Here is a 23,725-nt window from a genome sequence, read left to right on the forward strand (position 1 = left end):
AATTCTATTGATTTTTTTTTTTACACTCTTGCCCTTGGAAATTTCCATACTAAGTAGATTCTAATTCATCTGTAAGAGTAATGGTGTCCTGGACCTGTGTTGTGGCTAAAAGCTGCTGCCTGTGACGAGGCATCTGTTCAAATCTGGGCTTAATCCTCTTTCAGTCCAGCTCCCTGCTAATATGCCTGGGAAAGCAGTGGAAGATGGTCCAAGTCCCTGGGCCCCTGCACTTGTGGGAGACCCAGAAGAAGTTCCTGGCTTTGGGCTAGCCCGTCTCTGGCCACTGCTGCCATTTGGAATGTAAACCAGCAAATGGAAGACCTTTCTGTCTGTCTGTCTGTCTGTCTGTCTAACTCTGCCTCTCAAATACATAAATGAATCTTAAAAAAAAAATGAATAGTGGTATCCTGATAAGTGATTGATATCCATTTATCCAAAAATTAATAAGTCCTAATTTATAACATCTCCCCATTTCTGTGGTGTAAATACCCTGTGCCAGTTTCCACCTGTGATATGCCCTTACTGAATGCTAAGCTGTGAAGAGATGCTCATTTGCACACCATGTATGGTATTTCCATCACATAGATACAGTAGACACAGATAACCTCAACAATGCAGGTAATAGCAAAGTGTGGCAAAATATTTAGAAAATTGTGAGTACTTACTATTTTTGTTCCTAGCATAATTTATTTCAATATACGTTTTATCGTTTAACTTTTAGGAATGGCTATATGTGATACCTGGTTCTCTAAATTTCTGAAACTTTGTCAGCTGAACCAGCTCATTGACATTTTTGTTTTTATGTGCATATTTTCTAAAGGATTGATAAATACTTAAAACATCCATTTCCCAAGTACTTCAAAGTAATTTCCTTGCAGTGTTAGCTAGTATTTATTCCCATGTGTAGGTCTAGTTTCTTTCTTTTTTTTTCTTTTTTTAAGATTTATTTATTTGAAAGACAGAATCAATGAGGGGAGAAATAGAGAGGTCTTCCATCCGCTGGTTCACTCCCCAAATGGCCGCAATGGCCGGAGCCAGGAGCTTCTTCTGGGTCTCTCACATGGGTGCAGGGACCAGGTACTTGGGCCATCCTCTGCTGCTTTCCTAGGTACGTTAAGGAGCTGGGTGGGAAGTGGAGTAGCTGGGACTTGAACTTGCACTCATATGGGATGCCGGTGTCACAGACGGGGACTTTACCCACTATGCCACAGCACTGGCCCGATGTAGGTCTAATTTCTAAAACAAGAGCTAGTATTTACCAAGTTGTTAAGGGATTTGACATCCAAGATGCATTAACAATGTGAAACAGGCCTGGTAAACTAAAGGAAAATTCAGTTACTTTTGCTGATATCATCCAAAATTATCTCTGAATTAAAAATCTGACTTAGTGAATAGAAAAGATCTTAACCTGCTGAAGTACCTGGGGAGATTAAATAAAAGTTTCCTCTCCTGGCTGCATATACATTTATTTCTTTATTAGGGTCTTGCAAAATCTAAGGGCACTTTTACCCAGTAGACCTCCCAGTACAGATCATGTTGAATTACCTCCACCAAGGAGGCCACATTTCATAGGAGAGTGGGAAAGAGAAAAAATGGGAGCATATGTTGCTTTTTACTACTGCCACCTCCTCAATCTAGTGAGGATGTATTTTGAGTGCTCCAGTGCACTCAAAACCCACAGCAGTTTGCTCTTAGTTCTCCAACTCTCCACAACCTACTTTACTAAGACCATATTCCTTCTTGTTTTATTTAAGGACTTGGTTTTGGCCTTCATCCTATAAGACTTTGTTCTAGCCTTTGACCCTAGGGAACACCCATTCTTTCTTGAAAATTCTCACTTTTGCATATTCATTCATGCAATGAGTATCTATTGTGTTCTCCACTGTGACAGGCATTATACTACTAAGTGGAAAATCAGCCATTAATAAAGAAGATGGAGTCATTACTGACTTGAAGGTTCTATTTTAAGTGAAAAAGACAGTAAATAAGCCAAACCATCAAATTAAGGAGAAGGTGGGTGTTTTGTGATAGAATGAGGGCCTCTCCTAGGAAGTGACCTTTGAATTGAGATCTCTATGACAAGGAAAAGCCACATAGTGATCTAACATAGACAGTGTTGCAGACAAAGGCCAGGACAAAGGTCCTGGGAAGGAGTGAGCCCAGAGAGATGTAGGAACAAAGCCAGTATAGCTAGAGTAGGTAGCCAGTGGTGGGGAGAACAGAACCTGTCTGTGTTTACTGCAGCTGTGATCTTCAGTCTCTTTCAAGGACAGCTTCCCACCATCGTTCACTTTGGTTAGTCCCAGGGCCTTATTTGTTTACTATCTCCAAGAACCTTTCAGTTTGTCCATAAACTGCTGACTTATCGGTCAGAATTAATTTCTTTCTCTTTGGTTCTCACGTCAAATTCTGCCAACTCTTTTATACCCAATCCTTATGCACTCTTCAATTTTCCAGACAGATAGTTGCTTCTTGAAGAAAGGGAGCTTTTCTCATTCATTTTTGGTGATGCCAGAGCACGGTTGCTGCTATTGTTTCGCTCCATTTGCTTTGGCTTAGTTTTGGGGTCTTTGATGTGGGAAAGTACAGAATGAGTGGTTTTTGCTTAATTGAATGAGTGAACATGTATTTAACAAATGTTGCCCTGGCATACTATGAAAAAACTGTTGCTTGAAATGTGGCTCATAATTCTTTGTACAAAAAGGACCTAATTATGAGAGGCACAAGAATGTAATGTTTAAGAGCACAAAATCTAGTTCCAGACTGCTAGGACAGAGTCCCAGCCTTGGAACATACTATGGTCTTGGGCAACTTACTCCATCTTTAATGCACTTGTTTTTTTAGTGTAGAATGGGGATAGTTCTTTGTATCCCTTGGAATTATTTTTCAGGTTGAATGAATTCATGCATGTGAAACACCAAAAAAGTACAGTTAGAACTCCATAATGATTGGCTGTTCTTTACTTATTGATGGCCTGAAAAACGTTGTAGCCCACAGTGGGTGTTATTTACAAATGGAGCATGATTGACTCTCACTTTCATGGCAGGTAACCCTTGTTTGAATACTCCTCCCAGCCATTTTATTTCAAGTGAAATAATCATTTTGAAGAAACTGAAAATTGGCTCCCTCACCCCAAAAATAAGTTATTGTCTTCTTTAATTTACTTGATTTGTGATTAGAACTACAGGGAAAGGGGAGCAGAAGACTCGCGTTTCTCCTTCTAAGGAGCCTATTAGAAAACCTTCACTACACATCCCACAAACTGTAGTGTTTCCAAAGAATAAACCAGGGGGAAAATGTGTCTCTTTTGAACACAGGGAACTGAGAAAGCAAGGACAGTCCTTCCTGGGTCAAGTTGAAGATCTCTGAAGCATCTGTGCTAGCGGCCGTGAGCCCTTTTCTCAGATAAGTGAGAAGTTGCTGTTGTCTTAGCACCCGGGCCACACAGCCCCTCCCCTAGCCTGTGCATTCCTTGATGAGGTCAGGTGGAGTGCAAGCACGGTGATGTAAGTGGACGTCGTGAGGTTGTCTTAGCGTAGGTTTTGGCTCTTTGTATGCATTCAAGAACATCATCGTACCCTGAAGACTTGATTTCCTTTAAATAAGATACACTAGGAGTGTGACAAATTAGTGATCCAAAAGGCACTTGTTGGGTGTCTGAGTCACCTCACCAGCCCAGATATGTGACAATCCCAGGACCCAACACCTCATGTGGGATTCTGACTGCTGAAGCATGTTTTGTTCTCTGCCCTCTCCTTTTGAACTTTTTGGAAGGTAAGGATTGTCAATACTGAGAACTCTTTCTTTGATAGTAAAGTCCCTGGAACAGAAATCCTAGAAATTGGAGTTACTACTCTGATTTCCAAGAAGTTATAACTAATGGCAAAAATAGTTTAAATGAGGTGAGTAACAGAAAAAAAGTAAATCGGCTTTGCAGGGTGAAATCCCATGACTTAGGCAGGCAGTGAGCAGACATTTTGTGGTTAGCATCTGTCGATTATTAAGGTTCTTTGCTGTACACCAACTCAGTGTTTTGAGTGTTGTAGTTATTTATAAATAATTTAACAGTTTTTTGTTCTTAAAAGCATTCTGCATTCCATAATTTTATAAAACTACCCTGAATGAGCAGAACAAGCAGTTTAGAAATGGTGATCTGAGGGCTGTGAATTCTTTAAGATTTTTCTTTCCTCTAATGAAAATAGAATGACATTTAATATTAATTTCTGATTTGAAAGTGAGTGACTTTAGAAGAAATAATGACTGTATTTGTGAGAATTAAGTAATGATAAATTGTCAAAACATGAATTAAAGGGATAAATTCTTAAAATGTCTCACTTTTGCATCAGATGGCACACTGAGTCATTTAGATTAATAGAATTTTAGTGCTTTTATATGCACCATAGTCATAAAGCTGTTAACTTAAAAGTTTTACTTTCTGCCTAAAAGCAACTAAGATAGTTTTAAAGATTATTTTTGAAATGAAATACATACATAAAATTGCAGCTGGTAGCAATCTTTTTGCTTTTCTTTATTGGTTTACCACTCCTTAGCATCACTAAGCAATATAGACTCATTTTGCCTAATTTTAAGCTTTTTACATAAATGATATATTCCATGTATATATTCTTTGGGGCTTGCTTTTTTCACTAAGTATTACATTTCTAGCTCTCTCTCTCTTTTAAATATTTATTTTATTTGAAAGACAGCGGAGATGGCATTGGCATAACAGATTAAGTCTTTGCCTAGGATACCCACTGGTTAAAGTCCCAGCTGCTCTGCTTCGATCTAGCTCCCTGTTAATGCACCTGAGAAAGCAGTGGAGGATGATCCTAGTACTTGGTCCCCTGCACCCACATGGAGACCCAGAAGAAGCTCCTGTCTCCTGGCTTTTGCCTGGCCCAGCCCCAGCAGTTGTGGCCATTTGGGGAATGAACCAGTGGATGGAAGACCTCTCTTTCTCTGTTCCTCGTCCTTTCTCTGTGACTCTGCCTTTCAAATAAAATTAAAAAATAAATCTTAAAAAAAAAAGTTACAGAGGGGAGAGAGAGATCGTTGATCTGTTGGTTCACTCCCCAAATGTCCACAACTGATGAGGCTAGACTAGGCCAAATCCAGGAGGCAGAAGCCTCATCTGGGTCTCCCAAATAACACATCAAAATAAGGAATAAATCCAGTCAGCCCAATGTCATTTATAGAAAGCAGAATATTATATGCCATTGATAGTGTGCTGATGGGCAACAGAGAGAATTTTATGCAGAATCGTAAGGAATAATACTATTTTTAAAAAAGATTTATTTATTTACTTGAAAGTCAGAGAGAGGGAGAGGCAGAGAGAGAGGTCTTCCATCTGCTGGTTTACTCCCCAGTTGTCTGCAACGGCCAGAGCTGTGCTGAATCGAAGCCAGGAACCAGGAGCTAATTCCAGGTCTCCCATACCGGTGCATGGGCCCAAGGACCTGGGCCATTTTCTACTGCTTTCCCAGGCCATAGCGGAGAGCAAGATCAGAAGAGGAGCAGCCAGGACTCAAACCGGCACCCATGTGGAATGCCAGAACTGAAGGCGGCAGCTTTACCTACTATGCCACAGCGCCAGCCGCAGAAATAATACTGTTTTAAACAACTATCTGGTCATAGGAATGAGTATAATGGCAAGGAAGGCAAATGAGATTGAATAAAAGAATTAATAAGTCATTGACTCATTCATGAGAAAATATTTAGAGGCACCATCCAGGTGTTAGAGCCCAGGCATACAAAGATGAATGGACATGAATTATGCTTATGAGGCTGGCATTGTGATGTGGTAGGTTAAGCCAACACCTGCAATGCCAGCATCCCACATGGGTGCCAATTCATGTTCCAGCTGCTCCACTTGGATCCATCTCCCTGCTAATGTGCCTGGGAAATAAAATTTAAAATAAATATAAAAAAAATCACATGGAAGAGAGAGATCTTCAGTGACCTCAGTTTGGGAAGTTGCTGGAAGATGACCCAAGTTCTTGGGCCCCTACTACCTACTTGGAAAACCTGCATGAAGCTCCTGGCTTCGGTGTGGCCCAGCCCTGGCTGATGTGGCCATTTGAGGAGTGAACCAACGGATGCAAGATTTCTCTGACTACCTCTCTATCTATGTCTGCCTTTCAAAAAAATAATGAACATTTTAAAAAATACATAACACAAATGGTATTTTTAAAACTGTTGATGTGGGGCCAGCGCCGTGGTGCACTTGGTTAATCCTCCGCCTATGGCGCCGGCATCCCATGTGGGCGCCGGGTTCTACTCCCAGTGGCTCCTCTTCCAGGCCAGCTCTCTGCTGTGGCCCAGGAAGGCAGTGGAGGATGGCCCAAGTGCTTGGGCCCTGCATCTGCATGGGAGACCCGGAGAAGCACCTGGCTCCTGGCTTCGGATCAGCACAACGCTGGCCGTAGTGGCCATTTGGGGGGTGAACCAATGGAAGGAAGACCTTTCTCTCTGTCTCTCTCTCTCTCACTGTCTATAACTCTACCTGTCAAATAAATTTTAAAAATGATAATAATACAACTGTTCATTAAGAACACTTTGTATGCCCGTACACCTCATTGCACTCTGTATTTTATCTCATTCCTCACATGAACCCCATGGGAGATGCGCTGTTAGTACCTCTAGGGCCAAATTCTTGGCCTTGTGACTTGTCCTTTGAAGGGCCCGATACTTATATTAATTCTGTGGTATCACTGTCTTGAATCCTTAATAATTCTGAAAAACGGACACCATGTTTTCATTATGCACTGGACCCACAAAATCATGTTAGTCCAGGGTGTCCCCAGTTTTTTGTTAAAGAAAATGAGACCTTGGCCGGCGCCGCAGCTCACTAGGCTAATCCTCCGCCTTGCAGCGCCGGCACACCGGGTTCTAGTCCCGGTCGGGGCGCCGGATTCTGTCCTGGTTGCCCCTCTTCCAGGCCAGCTCTCTGCTGTGACCAGAGAGTGCAGTGGAGGATGGCCCAGGTGCTTGGGCCCTGCACCCCATGGGAGACCAGGAGAAGCACCTGGCTCCTGGCTCCTGCCATCGGATCAGCACGGTGCACCGGCTGCAGCGCGCCGGCCGCGGCGGCCATTGGAGGGTGAACCAACGGCAAAGGAAGACCTTTCTCTCTGTCTCTCTCTCTCACTGTCCACTCTGCCTGTCGAAAAAAAAAAAAAAAGAAAGAAAGAAAGAAAATGAGACCTACAGGGCAAAGTAACTTGCCCTGGATTGCATGACTGTTCACTAGAAGAGTCGAGGTCAGACCTGGTTCTTGAAGCTGATTCCTACTGTCTTTAACTCTGCTAGCCAACTCAGTCTTCAATTTTCAGGATAAATGAGTAGCAGAAGATAGGAGTTACTCTAATTAGTTAATATATGGAAATTGACAGGAAAAAATAAAAGCAGTAGAAAGAACACATAAAATGGGTTGATGATCGGTTTAGAAATAAATGAAACATGGTTACCATGAATATTACCTTGAGTTAAATGTGGAAATCTCAAGTGAATAACTGGTAGATGTAAATTCTTTTGCCCAAATTAAATGGTGCTGCCAACTCAAAATCGTGTTTTAAGGTGAATCTGCTTGATCGTGGTTGTCCAGAGTGCATGCTGGTGATGACTTGGCCCTGTTCTTTCTTGGTAATGTGTATAAGAAAAGCAAAGAGCAGAAAATCCATGGTGTTTTAGTCCAGAGAAAAAGAGCAGATGGAGGTAAACACAGCAATTCTCTCTTTATTGGGCTTCATGAGAATGGCTGTGCCTCCTGACTGGATGGAACTAAGTACTAGACTAAATCAGATCCCATTTGGTGCTTAGTAAGCACAGCTCCCTTGAGGGAGGTTTTCTTTTAAGAGAGTCTCACTGTCTCTGGAATATGGCAGTTTATTTCTCTGACGGTGGGAACCTTTTCAAGTTGTTGTTGTTGTTGTTGTTGTTGTTTTTTGACAGGCAGAGTGGACAGTGAGAGAGAGAGAGAGAGAGAAAGGTCTTCCTTTGCCGTTGGTTCACCCTCCAATGGCCGCCACGGCTGGCGCGCTGTGGCCGCACACTGCGCTGATCCGAAGGCAGGAGCCAGGTGCTTCTCCTGGTCTCCCATGGGGTGCAGGGCCCAAGCACCTGGGCCATCCTCCACTGTACTCCCTGGCCACAGAAGAGAGCTGACCTGGAAGAGGGGCAACCGGTGCTCTGACCGGGACTAGAACCCGGTGTGCCAGCGCTGCAGGCGGAGGATTAGCCTATTGAGCTGCAGAGCTGGCCTCAAGTTTTTTTTTTAAATATACTTCTTTATATTCATTGAGAAATGAGGAAATATTGATTTTTTTAAGATTTTATTTATTTGAGAGGTAGAATTACAGAAGCAAGAGGGAGAGAGAGAGAGAAAGGTCTTCCTTCCGTTGGTTCACTCCCCAGAAGGCCGCAATGGCCAGAGCTGTGCCGATCCAAAGCCAGGGAGTTAGGTGCTTCTTCCTGGTCTCCCACAGGGGTGCAGGGGCCCAAGCACTTGGGCCATCTTCTACTGCTTTCCCAGGCCACAGCAGAGAGCTGGATGGGAAGAGGAGCAGCCAGGACTAGAACCGCTGCCCATATAGGGTGCTGTTGCCATAAGCAGAGGATTAACATTCTGTGCCATGGTGCTGGACTGAAAGTATTGATTTTTAAAGCACTTGCTTAAGCCATTCTTCCATGCAGATTAATAAGTCAAGTTTCGATGATTTTAAAAAAAATGATATTTTAGAACATTCCTGGTTTGCTTATTCTGTTTGCGATAATGGCTTGAAAAATGTTCTGTTATTCGAAGGCACATGTGGATTGCTGGGTTGAAGTAAAAGACCATAGAAGACATGCCAATTATACAAAGAATATGTTTGCAATAATTATATCTGTTACATTTTTGTAACAAAACAGCATAGTTTTCATTCAGTTTGTCAGCCTCCAAAATTAGCAGATTAAAAAAAATTTATCAGATATAGCTAAATGCTTTCTTTGGTAATGTTCCCACCTGGGAATACTGAGTTGTACCAGTAACTTTTTTGCTTTGTTCATTTGAGCTAGCAAGCGAGCAATACCAACAGAGAGCTCCCACCTGCTGGTTCACTCCCCAAATGTTCATAGCACCTGGAGAATCAAGGCCTGGAGCCTGGAACTCAGTCCAGGTCTCCCATGTGGGTGACAGGAGCCCAACTCCATGGATCATCGCTGCTGATTCCCAGGATCTGCATCAGCTGGAACCTGGAGTCAGGAATTGGAGCCTGGAATGGAACCCAGGCACTCTGATGTGGAATGGAGGCATCTTGACTACTAGGCTAAATGCATGCTCCCCACACTAGTAGTTTTCTAAAAAGATTTGTTTATTTGAAAGAGTGACAAAAAATGAGGGGGAGAGAGAGATCTTCCATCTTCTGGTTCATTCCCCAAACGGCTTCAAGGCCTGTGCTGGATTAGGCTGAAGCCAGGAACCAGGAACACCATTTGGGTCTCCGATAGGGGTTACAGGGGCCCAAGCGCTTGGCCATGATCCACTGTCTTCCTGGGCACATTAGCAGGAAGCTGGAATGGAAGTAGAGCAGCCAGTACTCAAACTAGTGTTCTGATACAAGCTTAACCTACTGTGCCACAACACCAGCCCCCCAGTTTATAACGGCCATGTGTATTCCTGTATTCAGCCTAGGGCACAAATTTAAGATAGTATCAGACTAACCTGCTCTGGCAGATAAAGTACAGTTCAAGAGACCAGTGTCTCGGGAACCAGGACTGAATGGGAGCTCAGTCAACTGGTTCAAGACTTTATAGAGGAAGGAGAACTTGTGCCAAAGGCCTGGATGAAGGCAGTGTGGGAGTCGAGGACAAATCAGAAGTGCCAGATTCTCAAAGTAGTTGGAGAGTTAGGCCTGGATATGTAAAGAAGAACTTTGGGGTAGCTGGCACGACTCTGCACCTGGTTCTGGAAGGAGAGCCTGAGAAGATCTGAAATACCCAGGGGCAGGTGTGTCAGGGCAACCTCCACACAACAGTCCAGAATATTACAAGTCATCAAGAACTGGGTTTTGTGGTAGAAGTTCATGAGCTTCAAGAATTCAACTTTCAAAGAAAGAGCAGGATGAAACTGCTGAGAAAAGAGGAGCATTTACATAGCCCCAAAGCTGTATTTTCCTATTGTGGTTGCACATTAGAATTATCTGGGGAGCTTTTAAAATCCACATGCGTAAGTTACATCCCAGACCAATTAAGTCAGAATCTCAAGGGATGGGATTAGTACTCATAACTTAAAGCTCCCCTGTGAGTCCACTTTGTAGCAAAGCTGAGAACCACAGCTTTAAAGCAAGTGGCGGTGTTTACCTATGTATTTTGGCCTGGTTTGTCCACTTTTGTCTTGCATCGTATTCTTAGGTGTAGTAACTCATTAACCGTCATTATACCTAAGTATGCAAATACTTAGCTCAACCCTTGCACGGTTTGTCTATACAACTCTTAAGGGGTCCTGCTTACCATGACTCAAAACTCAAAGCACAGTATCAAAGACCGGGACTTCTGGAACCAACAACTCATTGTGTCACCCTTCTTTTTTTTTTTTTTTTTTTGACAGGCAGAGTGGACAGTGAGAGAGAGACAGAGAGAAAGGTCTTCCTTTTGCCGTTGGTTCACCCTCCAATGGCCGCCACAGCTAGCGCACTGCGGCCGGCACACCGTGCTGATCCAAAGGCATAAGCCAGGTGCTTCTCCTGGTCTCCCATGGGGTGCAGGGCCCAAGCACTTGGGCCATCCTCCACTGCCTTCCCGGGCCACAGCAGAGAGCTGGCCTGGAAGAGGGGCAACCGGGAAAGAATCCGGCACCCCGACCGGGACTAGAACCCAGTGTTCCGGCACTGCTAGGTGGAGGATTAGCCTATTAAGCCACGGTGCCAGTCTGAGTGTCACCCTTCTTTCTAAAAGCAAGTTTGGAATAGCAAGGTACTTATTCTACAGAGGCTCCTTACATTAACCTAGACATGAATTTGGGACTCAAGTAAATGAATCACTCCATTGTCAAGTGTTAGGTAAGCTTCAAGGCACCTGACCTGTTTGTATGGACCAGGCCCCAGGTGGGAACTTTGTACTTGATGATTTTCTTTATTTAGAAAATAAGAAGACATAAAACCTCCACATCTTCCAAATACTTGTTTTGGGGACATCCGCAATTTTTTCATCTGATATTCTGGGAATAGTTTTGACTTTGTAGATCTCTGGAAATGGGCTTATGATCCTTAGACCACACTGAGAGCACCACTGGTGAGGGAGATGGTCATAGTGAAACAAGTTAGGGCTTCGAGTCCACAGAGGTGTGTGGGTTTCAGTTTTCACCTCTATAGAATGTTATACCTATCATTCAGCTGGGAGGATTTTTTTTACTTGCCTCCCTAATCCTTTCTCTGCTCAGCTTTGCTCCATGATACATTCAGATGAGCCATGTAGGTAAAAATTATTGATGTGGATACTCAACTGTATTTTAACAAAGATTGACAGTTACTCAGGAAAAACATTCTCCCGGGGAAAGTGCTGAGCAGTTGAGAACCATATTTTATAACGTGAATAAGGGTCCTGCTGGTAATATAGTCTCACATTCCACAAACAATAAAAAAATAAGTCTCAAGTTCATAGTCTCAAAAACCCAAGTGAGGAATCATGCCCATGATGTCTTTAAAATGTGGTTGTGAATATATTTATTCTACAGTTGATAGCTGTGAATCATCTCAAAAACGTGCAGGGAGGGGAGAGACACATGCTTTAAAAAATGTAGTTGAGTCAGGGAGTAAGCAATTATGTTTTGTGATTCTCAGGACGTTTACATCTAGAAAGTAGAATGATTTCACTCTTTCCTTGGAGAAATTAGAAGGAAATCACATGGTATGAATTACGACACTTTGGCTCATGAGCACATTTTCAGCAGTCCTGTGCACCCCTTTTTTATGCTGTCTTTATCCCAAGATCATTGTTTTGTCAGACATTTTATGATCCTGTTATATTAACTATGCAAATTCATGTTTTTAAAACCTAGAAGTTCTTTTTAAAGATAACACAAATCATAAATATGGTGTTCATTATTTGTAAAATACTTGACAGACTTCATAAAGGTAATCCCGCATTAGTAACATACCATGCATATGTTTGTGTGATGAAGCACCACTGGAGACTGTACACCTTCCAGAACTCACTACATCAGTAAGACTTAGGTAAATATGAGGTGAAAATTCAGTTAACCAGGCAAATATCATTTGTTCTTCTTTTATCCTAAATTAATAAGTCCTAAAGATTATGACTGGTAGTTCTGATGGAAGTTACTGCCGAAAGTCTTTTTGCTCCAACATGTTTCATAGACTAGCAGCTGTAGTGCTGTTGGCTTGAGGACTCGATCTGCTGCATCTGGCCTGACTCCGTGGAGCATTCCCCCTTCCCTGCGCATTCTGAGGCTCAGTAGATGAAGTAATTTAAATGGTTAGTTAAGGGCAGCAGAGCCGGGACTGACTCCGGTCTGCAAATCGAAACCTAGGGCTTGACTGAATGTGCTTCAAGGTTTTACTAGATTCCTTGCTGTAAAAGCAGCAGGTGCGTTCTTGGTGAGAGCTTTACAGCTGAACGTGGCCTGGTGGACAAGCTGTGGCATGTGCATTCTTTCTAATTAGAGAAGGCAAACATATATATAAAATCTAAATTGTGTAAACATTGACAAGCATTACATATACTTAATATGCACAAATATTTAATATGCATGCATACAGATAAAAGACACCTTTGCTATGTGCTAGACAGAAATCCAATAGCATAAAAGATGGAAAGCACTTCCGCTTTGGTTGGCGCAGCCAGTGCTGCTGTGAGAAGACGACCTGTGAAGTGAGGCTCGAATGATGGCAAAAAGAAGGCAGCTAGCTGTGTGTGTCTACAGGAAACGCGTACCAAACAGAGGAAGAGAAAGCGCAGAGGCTCTGACCGTGCCCTTGGCAATCTGCGGACAGAAAGAGATGTGGGTGGGCACTGGTTCTCACCAGGCCTGCGGGCCACCGTAATTTCAGCAGCAGTGAGCGATGTGGGGGTTTTTGAAGCTCAGCGAGTGAGAAGCAGCCCCGGCTTCACACAGGACTGCTGTGACCACTCCGTGGAGATGGGACCAGGTGCAGAGGACACATTCAGGGCCCTAGGGGCTCTTGGTCATGGAGGGTGGGCCTGAGAAAGGCAGCATGGTTTGGGCGTGGGGAACACGGTAGAGTAGGAAGAAACAGGACTTACTGCGAAGTGTTTGGTCTGGGGCGCTCCAGCGGTGCTATTTGCCATGGTGTGGGAGAGCAGCAGGGGGCGCCGCGGCTGGCCGGAGGGGAGGGCATCTTGCTGGCTCTCAGTTCTAGAGGCTGGAACGCTAAGGAAAACCCCACCTCATGAAAAGGGAGACTTAGAACCAGGACTACAGAATACCGATTCCCTCAACACCAGTGAGAAATGAACATTTCAGGAGAACTCTTTGAGACAGCAGCTTTAGGAGAGGGGACGAGTGGGGCTCTCTCAGAACCCCCTCTCTCTGCCACCTCCTCCATCCCCCGCACATACGGCAGATGCAGTAAATCACTGGAAGTTGTATTAAGGAGAAATAACAAAACATCATACATACCAGATTGAGTTACACAGAAAGTACTACTACAGAAAGTAATCAGTAGTTCTTTTATAGTGAACTCTGGAAAGACATGTAGTTTTAATGGTACGGAAAGAGGGGTTTACCGTGTTAAATGCAGGTTATAAGTACCAAAAAATTACAAGCTATGCTTTTCAGGGTCAGATTCACAATGCAGCAAATCCATGGGTGGATAAAGAGCTCCAAGGAGTCCCCTTAAACACTCGGTCCTTCTTCTGTTTTTGCTGGCCTGGTCTGAAGGGGCAGCCTCGGGGTAGATCACTTGGCCGGGCTTCTTCTTTGCTGAGAGTTGTCTTCTTGGGAAAGAGAGAATCCTTTTCAGTTCTTGCGGTGGATTGGTTGTGAAATGCCTGAATTTAACCTGCTGTCTCAAAAAGGACATTGTTTAGATAATGTAAGCACTTAACTAATGATAAAGAGAACATAGTGAGCTTAAAAAAAAAAAAAAAAACCCAGCTAGTTTATTAATAGAGAAGGACACAAGGCCAGCTGACTTTTCCGCACGGCTCAGTGTTTTTCTGGAATAAGAACGACTTCATTTGTTTGGTGACTGGTTTGAATGAAGACTGTTTCATCCACAGCTACATGACTGGGGGTAACGGGCTAGTTAGAGAAATAAAATCTGAGGAAGGAAGTTTCATAATCTAACTGGTTGGGTTAAACAGTAAAGATTTAGGTCAAAATTCCTTTGCTCTTTCCCATACCCTTTTTGATCAATAACCAGTAGTTCTCCTGGGCACCTTGTTAGATGAAGTTTAAAAAAAAATACCATCCAGGACTACTCAATTGCGTATGACCTTATCCAATTTGTTTTTTATTGTGGCATGTGAGGTTGTTTCCTGCCTCTACTTCTTGAGAGAACTGTGTATTATTTTCTGAAAACACATGTGAACCGTTTCGCGTGGACACACATTCTAAAGATTAATTTTGCTTTTGTGATTCACTGGCTAGTGCATACCATAATCATACATATTTGTACACATGTCATGGCCTTTTCGTAATCCAAGACAACACAGTTGATGCAGAAGCTCTGCATTGGTGTGTAAGCAAGGGAATTTTTCACAGTCCTTGCTGGTTGGATAAATAAGTCTACACTTTAAATTCTGGACTGGTCACTTGAAGTATGTGACCTCCAAAATTCTGTACTTTGATTTTTTTGTCTCCTGGCAACATAATATATTAATACTTTGACTATCACCTCTCCATCCTGTAAGATCTGCTGTTTTAAAGTGTAAAACAATAAATCAGAAAGTTGTGTCATATTGAAAGCTCAGAATCATTGCAGCTCTCTTCTCTGCCTTCTGTTTATATCCACAGATAATAACAGTGCTGAATACAAACAGCAATAAAAAGAATCCTTTTTTCAGATTACTGAGCATGCATCCTTAGTTATGAAGCCAGCTCTCCAGGAGTTCTCTCATTTTCTTTTTCAGTAAGCTATTTCACGGTGTAGCAGAGATGCCTTGGAGGTGGAGTGGTGGTGTGGTGCAAGGCAACTGGAAAAAAGCTAAAGCAGAATGTTAGGGTGTGAATGTTCACTAGGGCTGTAGCAACCTCAGGTCCTTCCATCTGACTGAAATGTGACACCCCGCTGCTCCAGTGGCCTCTGAGAGCTTCTCCTGTAATCCTAGAATAACCAAACACTTTGCTGAGCTCACAGGCACTGACTGTTGGCTAAGATGTTCCAAATTCCCAGGGGTGTAGTTTTCCTACTCCTTTTTTGCCTCTCCAGTCCCCTTTCCCACTTTCGGGCAACCTGAAATAAACCCAGAAATGATTTGCATTTCACAGGCTATCATCTTGGATTATTCTTCAAAGTACTTCATGAAGACATGTTGACATAAAGGACGCCATTGCGGATGGCAGTCTCGGTACCATGGGCCTGTTAACCTGGACCCTTCTTTGCTGTGGGGGCTGTGCTGTGCATGGCGGGATGTTCAGCATCCCCTGGCCTCTGGCTGCCCCGTGCCATTGAACTACCCATCACTTCTGTGGTTGTGGCAACCAGTGATGGCTCCAGAAAGTGTCCAGTGTCCCCTGGGGGCTAAAATCACTCCCAGATGAGAAACCGGTGAGTTATAGCAAACGATTTATTTGGCAACTCAGGTAGTCCAGAGTGTACAGCTGTCCTTTGAAAACCTACCCACTTTTTCTAGATTAGGAACCCAAGGGATGGTATTTTCTTGTTGTTTGTATGTTTTTCTTGTTTTCCAGTACTTAATAATGAAAATGAATTATAACCAGAGGATTTATTTTATAGCTAGAAATATAAGAGAACATATGTTACTTTTGGTAATTGGTTCTATAATATGTGTTTTAGGCATTCAGTTACCTAACTTGAAAGTCTACTGGAAGTATGAAAAGCCAAAAATTACTATTGGATATGATTTACTCATCTAAGGATTGCCTTTTCCCTTAACACCGAAAAGTTACCAAATTGTCTTGGACTTATTATTTCTTCTAGTTTCGGCATGACAAACTACCTCGCATCTAAATTCCATCACTTCCTGTGCTGCGTGCAACCCTGTTACTCTCTTTTCTGTTTTCACTCTCAGGAGTCTCCCTCTCATGGATGGATGCCCTTCCTTCCTTCCTTCCTTCCTTCCTTCCTTCCTTCCTTCCTTCCTTCCTTCCTTCCTTCCTTCCTCTCTTTCTCTCTCTCTCTCTCTCTCTCTCTGTCTCTCTGTCTCTCTCTCTCTTTCCCTCTTTCCCTCTTTCCCTCTTTCCCTCTTGAATTAGAGAGAGAGAGACAGACAGAAAGGTCTTCCTTCCGTTGGTTCATCCCCCAAATGGCCACCACGGCCAGAGCTATGCTGATCCGAAGCCAGGAGCCAGGTGCTTCTTCCTGGTCTCCGACACGAGTGCAGGTGCCCAAGCACTTGGGGCATCCTCCACTGCCCTCCCAGGCCAACAGCAGAGAGCTGGACTGGAAGAGGAGCAGCTGGGACTAGAACATGGCGCCGGTCCCTCCTTCATTTCTCATTATACTCTTCCCAAGGACCTCAATACAACATCTCTCAATCCCATTTGAGAGCGAGAAAGAAATCTGAATTAATAAGAATGGTAATGCTTGAAAGATACAAACATAAAACAGTATTGTTTAGTATTAAGAGAGTTTTTAGAGTTTAGGAAGACATAGAAATTCCCATTTGTTTCATTTAGAATCTCTTCAGTTTTTTGTTTATGTGAAATTATTATTAGTTATTAATATTTTATTGTAAATATGGTTTAATAGCATGTTAAACTAAAGTGACCCAGGCTTGAAAGCTAGTGATAATATATGCCATTATCAGAAAAGAAGGGAACTGTGTTTCAAATTTAAAACTGGCATCCAAGTGTAAATTTTTTTGAAAATTTCAGAACGTTTATTTCAGATACAGGATAAATATGTGCCAAATTTTTTAAAAAAATTTGTTTTATTAACTTTTATTTATTTGAAAGCCAGAGACAGAGAGCTCCGATCTGCTGGTTCACTCCCCAGATGATCACAATAGCTGGAGCTGGGCCTGGAACCAAGAACTCAATTTGGGTTTCCCTCATGAGTGACAGGGACCCAACTACTTGAGCCATCACTTGCTGCATCCCAGGGTCCTCCATAACAGGAAGTTCGAATCTGGAGCGGAGCTGATACTCAAATTGAGGCATTCCCAATATGGGATGAAGGCATCCCAGGTAGAGTCTTAAATACTGTGCTAGGTGCCTAATCCTCTAATTTTTTTTTTTAATTCAATGAGAGAACCAATGGAGTAATAAAGACAGTTTAAAAGATTATGAGAGAGACGTCAGTATTTAGAGGCATTGAAACAGAATGCTGGGCCAGGATTGTTATATTAGATACAGCACTAGTTGATATCCTGTAAACAGAGCAGTAAAACAATAATTTAGGAGGTTATTTTTCAAATCGGACAGCAATCAATCTTGCATTTGTACTACACAAATTATTTTCTTCTGGATAAATTCATTTGCATTTCTGTCATTTTTCTACAAGTTAATGTCTACCTAACAGAAATATAAAATACCCTAACCCATAGTAAATAGTTAAACAAAGGTTTGTAATTTCCCTAGAAAGTTAATTACTCTTAGTTGCCTGTTAGATGCTTAAAAAAAAACTTGATATTGAAAAAAAATGCATTCATTGTAGAAAGTTTGAAACTACTAACTTTTTTAAAATGAAAGGAAAAAATACTCAACACCTACAACCACTGTTTATATAATTTTTATGTTTCCTTACAGGTTTTTTCTAGATGCTTTTAACACTGGCATCTTGATTGTATTGTAAAACAAATCAGTTGTCTACTTTTATTCTTATACTAACTCTTATCTCTCATGGTTATTTGTTAGCTGATGAAAGAATCCCATAAGCATTTAATAGTTATAGAATTATCTGGCACTTTTGAGATTGTGAGTCATTTAATGTTTTTTTTTCTAATTTTAGACTTTTATTCTAATATACAAAGAAATATACAAATAATGGCCAATGGTATAGGTAGGACCTGGTTAAGAATGGAAATATCACTAATGTTGCATCTGCACCCTAAAAGCCCTTACAGATGTTCTTCTCTGTAGGTGCAACCACTGTCAGGGATTTGGTACTCATCATTTTCCTATTTGTTTTTTTTTTTTTAAGATGTATTTATTTATTTGAAAGTCAGAGTTACACAGAGAGAGGAGAGGCATGTCGCTCCCCCTCTTCGTGGAGGAACGACACAGGACCCTGCGCTGTTCTTTCGTCTGCTCGGCCCTCCCCGGGTTTGCTGCTGGTTCTTCCCGGGTTGGCTACTGTCCCTTCCACCTCCGTGGAAGGGCGGTTCCCCCTGCCACATTCCCCACTTCCGCAGGGGAGCGGCACACCGCCGGCCGGCTCTCTCGGGGGCTGCACAGGTGTTCCTTCAGCTAGATGTTCCTGGTGCATGTTGTCTCTCTCCTCCTTTATAGTCCTCTTCCGCCAATCCCAACTCGGCTGCCCACACGCCGAGTACGCTGCTCTCCTCCAATCAGGAGCAGGTCCTGCTGTTTATTGGTTGAACTGGAGGCAGCTGGGTAGAAGCTGTTTTCTCCTCTCCCAGCGCCATATTGTGGGAGAGCAGATGCATAGAATAAGTCTTAATTCCAGTAACTTAGTCTAGTCCGGGTTGCTCCCCACAAGGCAGAGAGAGATCTTCCATCCGATGATTCACTCCCTAGATGGCCACAACGGCCGGAGCTGCGCCTATCCAAAGCTAGGAGCCAGGAGCTTCTTCTGGGTCTCCCATGCGGGTGCAGGGGCCCAAGGACTTGGGCCATCTTCCACTGCTTTCTCAGGCCATATCAGAGAGCTGGATCGGAAGAGGAGCAGCCGGGACTAGAAGCGGTGCCCATATGGGATGCCGGCACTTCAGGCCAGGGTGTTAACCCGCTGCGCCACAGAGCCGGCCCCCATTTTCCTATTTGTCTTTATACCTTTACCACTTACATAATGCACATACATAGATATATAGTATTTTTGCAAAATTTCAACTTTATACAATGGATGACATAGTTTTTTAATTTGTATTTAAGGTGTATAATATGATCTTTTCATATACACAGTAAAATGATACTGAACCCTTATCTTTTTCCATACATAAAAATAAATTTAAAATGGATTAAAGACCAAAATGTAAGACCTGAAACCAAAAAAGTTAAAAGAAGAAAACATGGGAAAGAATCTTCTTTATATTGAGCTTGGCAATAAATTTTTAGACATCGCACCAAAAATGCAGGCAACAAAGCAAAACAAACAAGTTGGGACTACATCAAAGTAAAAGGAAAGAGTCATCAGAATGAAAGACAGCCTTTGGATTGGGGAAAAATACTTATAAATCATGTATCTGATAAGGGATTGGTATAAAAAACATATAAACTCATACACCTCAATAGAAAAAAATTCAACCTGATTTTAAAATGAGCAAAGGACCTGAATAGATATTTCTCTAAAGAGGACTTGAAAATGGACAACAGGTATATGAAAAGGTGTTCAGTCTCCCTAATCATCAAGGAAATGCAAATCAAAACCACAGTTAGCTAACACTGAACACCGGTTAGGATGGCTGTTCTAAAAACCAGAGATAACAAGTGTTCGTGAAGGAGGGAAGAAAAAGGAACCTGGTACACGGAGCCACTTATGTCTCAGAGTTACACAGCGCAGTGTGTGTGGGGATTTATCCGTGTAGCCAGCTTCTGAACCGTTGGCTTTCACCACTGCGTAGTATCCCCAACTTCTTATATCCACTTTTCTGTTGAAATACATTTAGGCTGTTGGCAGTGTTGCTTGGGACGTGTTACACACTCACCTGCCTGCGTGGAGGCGTCTCTGGCTGTGTGCTGAGGGGCAGGCTGCCAAGGGTAAGGGCATTTTGCCACATCCCTAATGTGACTTTGGCCAGTGGATAACCCAGCAGTGAATGAAGGTCTGCTTGCTCTGTCAGTAGCAAAACTTGGCTATGGAGGGCCACTCTGCAAGCACTTAAGGTTTTGTGCGCTACACGGTGTCTGTCACAGTTACTGAACTCTGTTCTTGTAACCCGAAAGCAGTCATAGGTTATATAGAAATGAAGGAGGGTGGCCATGTTCTAATAAATTCTTACTTAGAATTTCATTTGTCACAAAATAGCATTCTTTTAATTTTTTCCCCCTCCTCATTTAAAAACATATTCTTAGCTTACAGTTTTACAAAACAAGGACTGGCTAGAATTGCCAACCCCTGGCCGGCGCCGCGGCTCACTAGGCTAATCCTCTGCCTGTGGCACCGGCACCCAGGGTTCTAGTCCGGATTGGGGTGCCAGATTCTGTCCTGGTTGCTCCTTTTCTAGTCCAGCTCTCTGCTGTGGCCCGGGAAGGAAGTGGAGGATGGCCCAAGTGCTTGGGCCCTGCACCTGCATGGGAGACCAGGAGGAAGCTCCTGGCTTCGGATGGGCGCAGCGTGCCCGGGCTGGCCGTAGTGGCCATTTGGGGGGATGAACCAATGGAAAAAGGAAGACCTTTCTCTCTTTCTCTCTCTCTCTCTCTCTCTCTCTCTCTGTCTATTCTGCTTGTCAAAAAAAAAAAAAAAAAAAAAAAGAAAAGAAAAAAGAAAAGAAAAAGAATTGCCAGAATTGCCAGAATTGCCAGCCCCTGCTTAATATCCTTCCCAAGATGCAGTATTTGTGATTTCTTAAATGTTTTTACTATAACAGTATGAAACGGTAAACCATTATTTTAGTTTGTATTTCCTGGTTAGTAGTGAAGTGAAGCATTTTATCCTGCTTCTTGGCTTCTCTTTGGTTTCTCTATTCATGTCTCTCTCCCTTTAGTCATTGAGAGTGGGTCTTTTTTTTTTTTAATTGGCTTGGAGGAGTTTTTAGTTTATGGTTTACGGATGATGAGCTTCTGTTATGCGTATTGGAAACATGTTCTCAGTAGTGTGGTCATTTGTTTCACCCTTTTAAAAGTGCCTCTTGATGAAAAGATGTTGCTAATTTAAATTAAATAAATTTTTCCAGGCCATACTTATTAAACTGGAAAAATGTATTTTGCTTATCACTGAGAAGTTGAGAAGCAATCAGAGAAAGGTAGCACTTTCTTGTATGCAAAAAAAGCAGAACTTACTTCACTGGGTGGAAGTGGACGACTGTTGTCACCGGGAGTGCCAGCCTTTTTCAGGACAGTAGTTGGGGGCTCGGGGCTCTGAGCGGCTCTCCGCAGCGCCCTGGCCCGCGTGCCTGGGGGCCTGCAGCTGATACTAATGAAGTGTTGCTGTGCTCTGATGCGCCTGCAGGCCTCTCTCTTCCAAGCCAGCTGACGCAATTCAAAGTTGAAGAGGACCCTCCCCCTCGCTTTGTTAATTGACTTTGATGGGCGCTCTGCCGTGCCTAAGTGGTTCTGGAAGAGACGGGAGCTGTGGTAATGTGAAGAATTTTAGGAAGTCTACACGCCCCACCCCGGCAGGCGAAGGGAAGTCCTTGGGGTGCTGTGGAGCAGAGCACCGCTGGGCTGCCTGGAGCTTGCGCTGAGTTCTTGCTCTCGGGAAGGACGAGTGTACGCGCGAGTCCTGGGCTCCCTAGGAACTGGTCTGGCATGCTTGACAGGCACCTCGCGGCTCCGCACACCCAAGGCCTTGTTCTCGAGGTGAGCAGAAGGAGGGAAGCAGGCCAGTTGCACTGTGTGGTTTAATGGAATCAAGAATGTAGTGAACTATTAAATGGGCTCAAGCCAAAACGAGGGTAGTTGCTTTCCTTTTTAACGATTTTCTTGTCTTGCCAGAAAGGGCATTCCCAGTGCTATTACACAAAGGCTGGGGTGGTTTCAGCAAATAAAGCTGTAACTCTAACTCTGGCTTCAGTTAGTGTCTGGGTGAGAGAAAGGGGCAGAGAAACTTCGTGGAAAAGCAGCAGCTTTTCCCAGCTGCAGACCAGCACTTGCTGCCTTGTGGCTCGTCTGACAGCCTGTCCACGGAGCTGCTGCTCTGCCTCTGAGACCTTATCCTGTAACTCATGATGATTTGATTTCCTGTGTTGCTGGAAATTAAGATTTTGTTGCTGTTTGTCACTTAAAATGTTTTGAACTTAATGCAGTAGAGACTTGAGAGTCTGAGGTTCAAAACGCTTAGGTGCAGAGCTTTCCCACACAAGGACTAGCTGTTGAAGTTTTGGGATTTGGTCTGAAACTTTCAAGACAAGATTGGTGCATCTCTAGGGTAAACTTTAAGGGAAAAAATTCCAGAACCCAAAATTTGTACCAGAGTAGACAAATTTAAAAATCGTAAGGTTACAAATAGTTCAATCTACCCTAAATCTAATTTAAGAGAAAAAATATTTTCTAAGAAATATCTGAGTGCTAATCATTGTTCTGGGTTGAAGCATATGAAAGTATTAGCACAATCAGTAATGAGACACTTTGTTTTATCTGTGTGATTTTGGTGATCTTTTATTAGATGCCATGTCAGTTGTCTACAGGCACAGAATCTGCCAGGCTTGTGGTGGTTCTCATTAAATTTTTGTATAGCACAGTTATATTCCTTTGGGCTCTGGCATGGCCAGCACTATTTATCAAGGATTTCTGGGCATTAGATAACTGTCCACAAGTTGCTGAGCTTTGTCAATGTCACTCACATTTGAATTAGGAGTTGTTGAAGCCCTGTTTATTTTGAGGGGCGTCTGGAATCATCCTTCCCTGTAAACTTGCCTGCTCTCTAAGACATCTATCAGATATGAAATAACTGCTGTATTTTTCCTGCAGATGAATCCTATTTGAATTAGGGAAATATATAACCCAAAACCCAAATGTCACGTATCCAAATTGCCCAATACATTGCACTGGTCGTTTTGAATATTTTCAGCCATTAAACCAAACACAATAATGTCAGGGTTTTTAATGGGAATACCAATTGCTATATGATTCTGAAGTGATCAGACAAGTAGTTTGAGACAGGACTGGAAAGAACTGTAGGATAAAGTATGTTGGGAAATCTGCTCAGGGAAGCTTATCCTTTTAAACCACTTCTTTCAGGCTGTGCTTTCTGCTTCCTGTGGCTTGGCCACTTCTTAATCTAACTGCTATAGTTTTGAATAGGACTTGTAAGCACATGGAATTTTGTTTAAATGAAGCTTAAATAACACTTTATAAAGATTTTATTCAGTAACTGTTTAACACATTCATTGCAGTCTTTCTCAGTTTTCCAATAATGTACAGAAATATTTCTATTTAGTTGCACAGTAATATAAATGGAGAGAATTTTTAAAAAATACATATCAGATACTTCAGGAAGTTCATGGAAAAGTGGAATTAGAAGTACATTTATTGTGATGTAAAAAATTTTGAAATCCGTGGATAGTTTTTCCATAATGTGTTTTCTGGGCACTTTTTGAATACCTGTCATATATATCTGATTTGTATTTGCATATTTATAGGTGTCCATATAAGTATTATGAAATAGCTTTTTAGGATGCTGAATAAACTGTGTGATGCTTGTTTTTATTCTAATCCGAATGTGCTATCAGTTTTTATCAGTTGTGCATTCTAAAGTCACTGAAGATCTCAACTATATTAAAACATATTTAGTAGTTTTTCGTT

At 42.5% G+C, this 23,725-nt stretch overlaps 1 protein-coding gene and 1 long non-coding RNA gene across 18 annotated transcripts in view; one reads left to right on the top strand and one right to left on the bottom strand.

The window, feature by feature from the left end:
- The window catches only part of CACNB2 (calcium voltage-gated channel auxiliary subunit beta 2), a 510,382-nt gene that overhangs the window by 305,102 nt on the left and 181,555 nt on the right, over nucleotides 1–23,725 (top strand). Inside the window, exon 1 of one of the 16 annotated variants that reach the window (XM_051820346.2) lies at nucleotides 21,648–21,781. Within the exon in view, the coding sequence (XP_051676306.1) occupies nucleotides 21,731–21,781 (51 nt within the window). The 5' untranslated portion in view covers nucleotides 21,648–21,730. 16 annotated transcript variants of the gene reach the window in all.
- Nucleotides 9,332–21,383, bottom strand: LOC138844962 (uncharacterized). Of its 2 annotated transcripts, none has more exons than XR_011381491.1 (3): nucleotides 21,263–21,383; nucleotides 13,261–13,387; nucleotides 9,332–9,549 (listed from the first exon to the last, which is right to left on the bottom strand). It is a non-coding gene; the product is annotated as an uncharacterized lncRNA (long non-coding RNA). The 2 variants fall into 2 exon arrangements; XR_011381490.1 differs by having other exon boundaries at nucleotides 13,261–14,021; nucleotides 21,263–21,381.

This window comes from Oryctolagus cuniculus, chromosome 13 (genome assembly GCF_964237555.1).
Source record: "Oryctolagus cuniculus chromosome 13, mOryCun1.1, whole genome shotgun sequence".
Lineage (NCBI taxonomy): Eukaryota > Metazoa > Chordata > Mammalia > Lagomorpha > Leporidae > Oryctolagus > Oryctolagus cuniculus.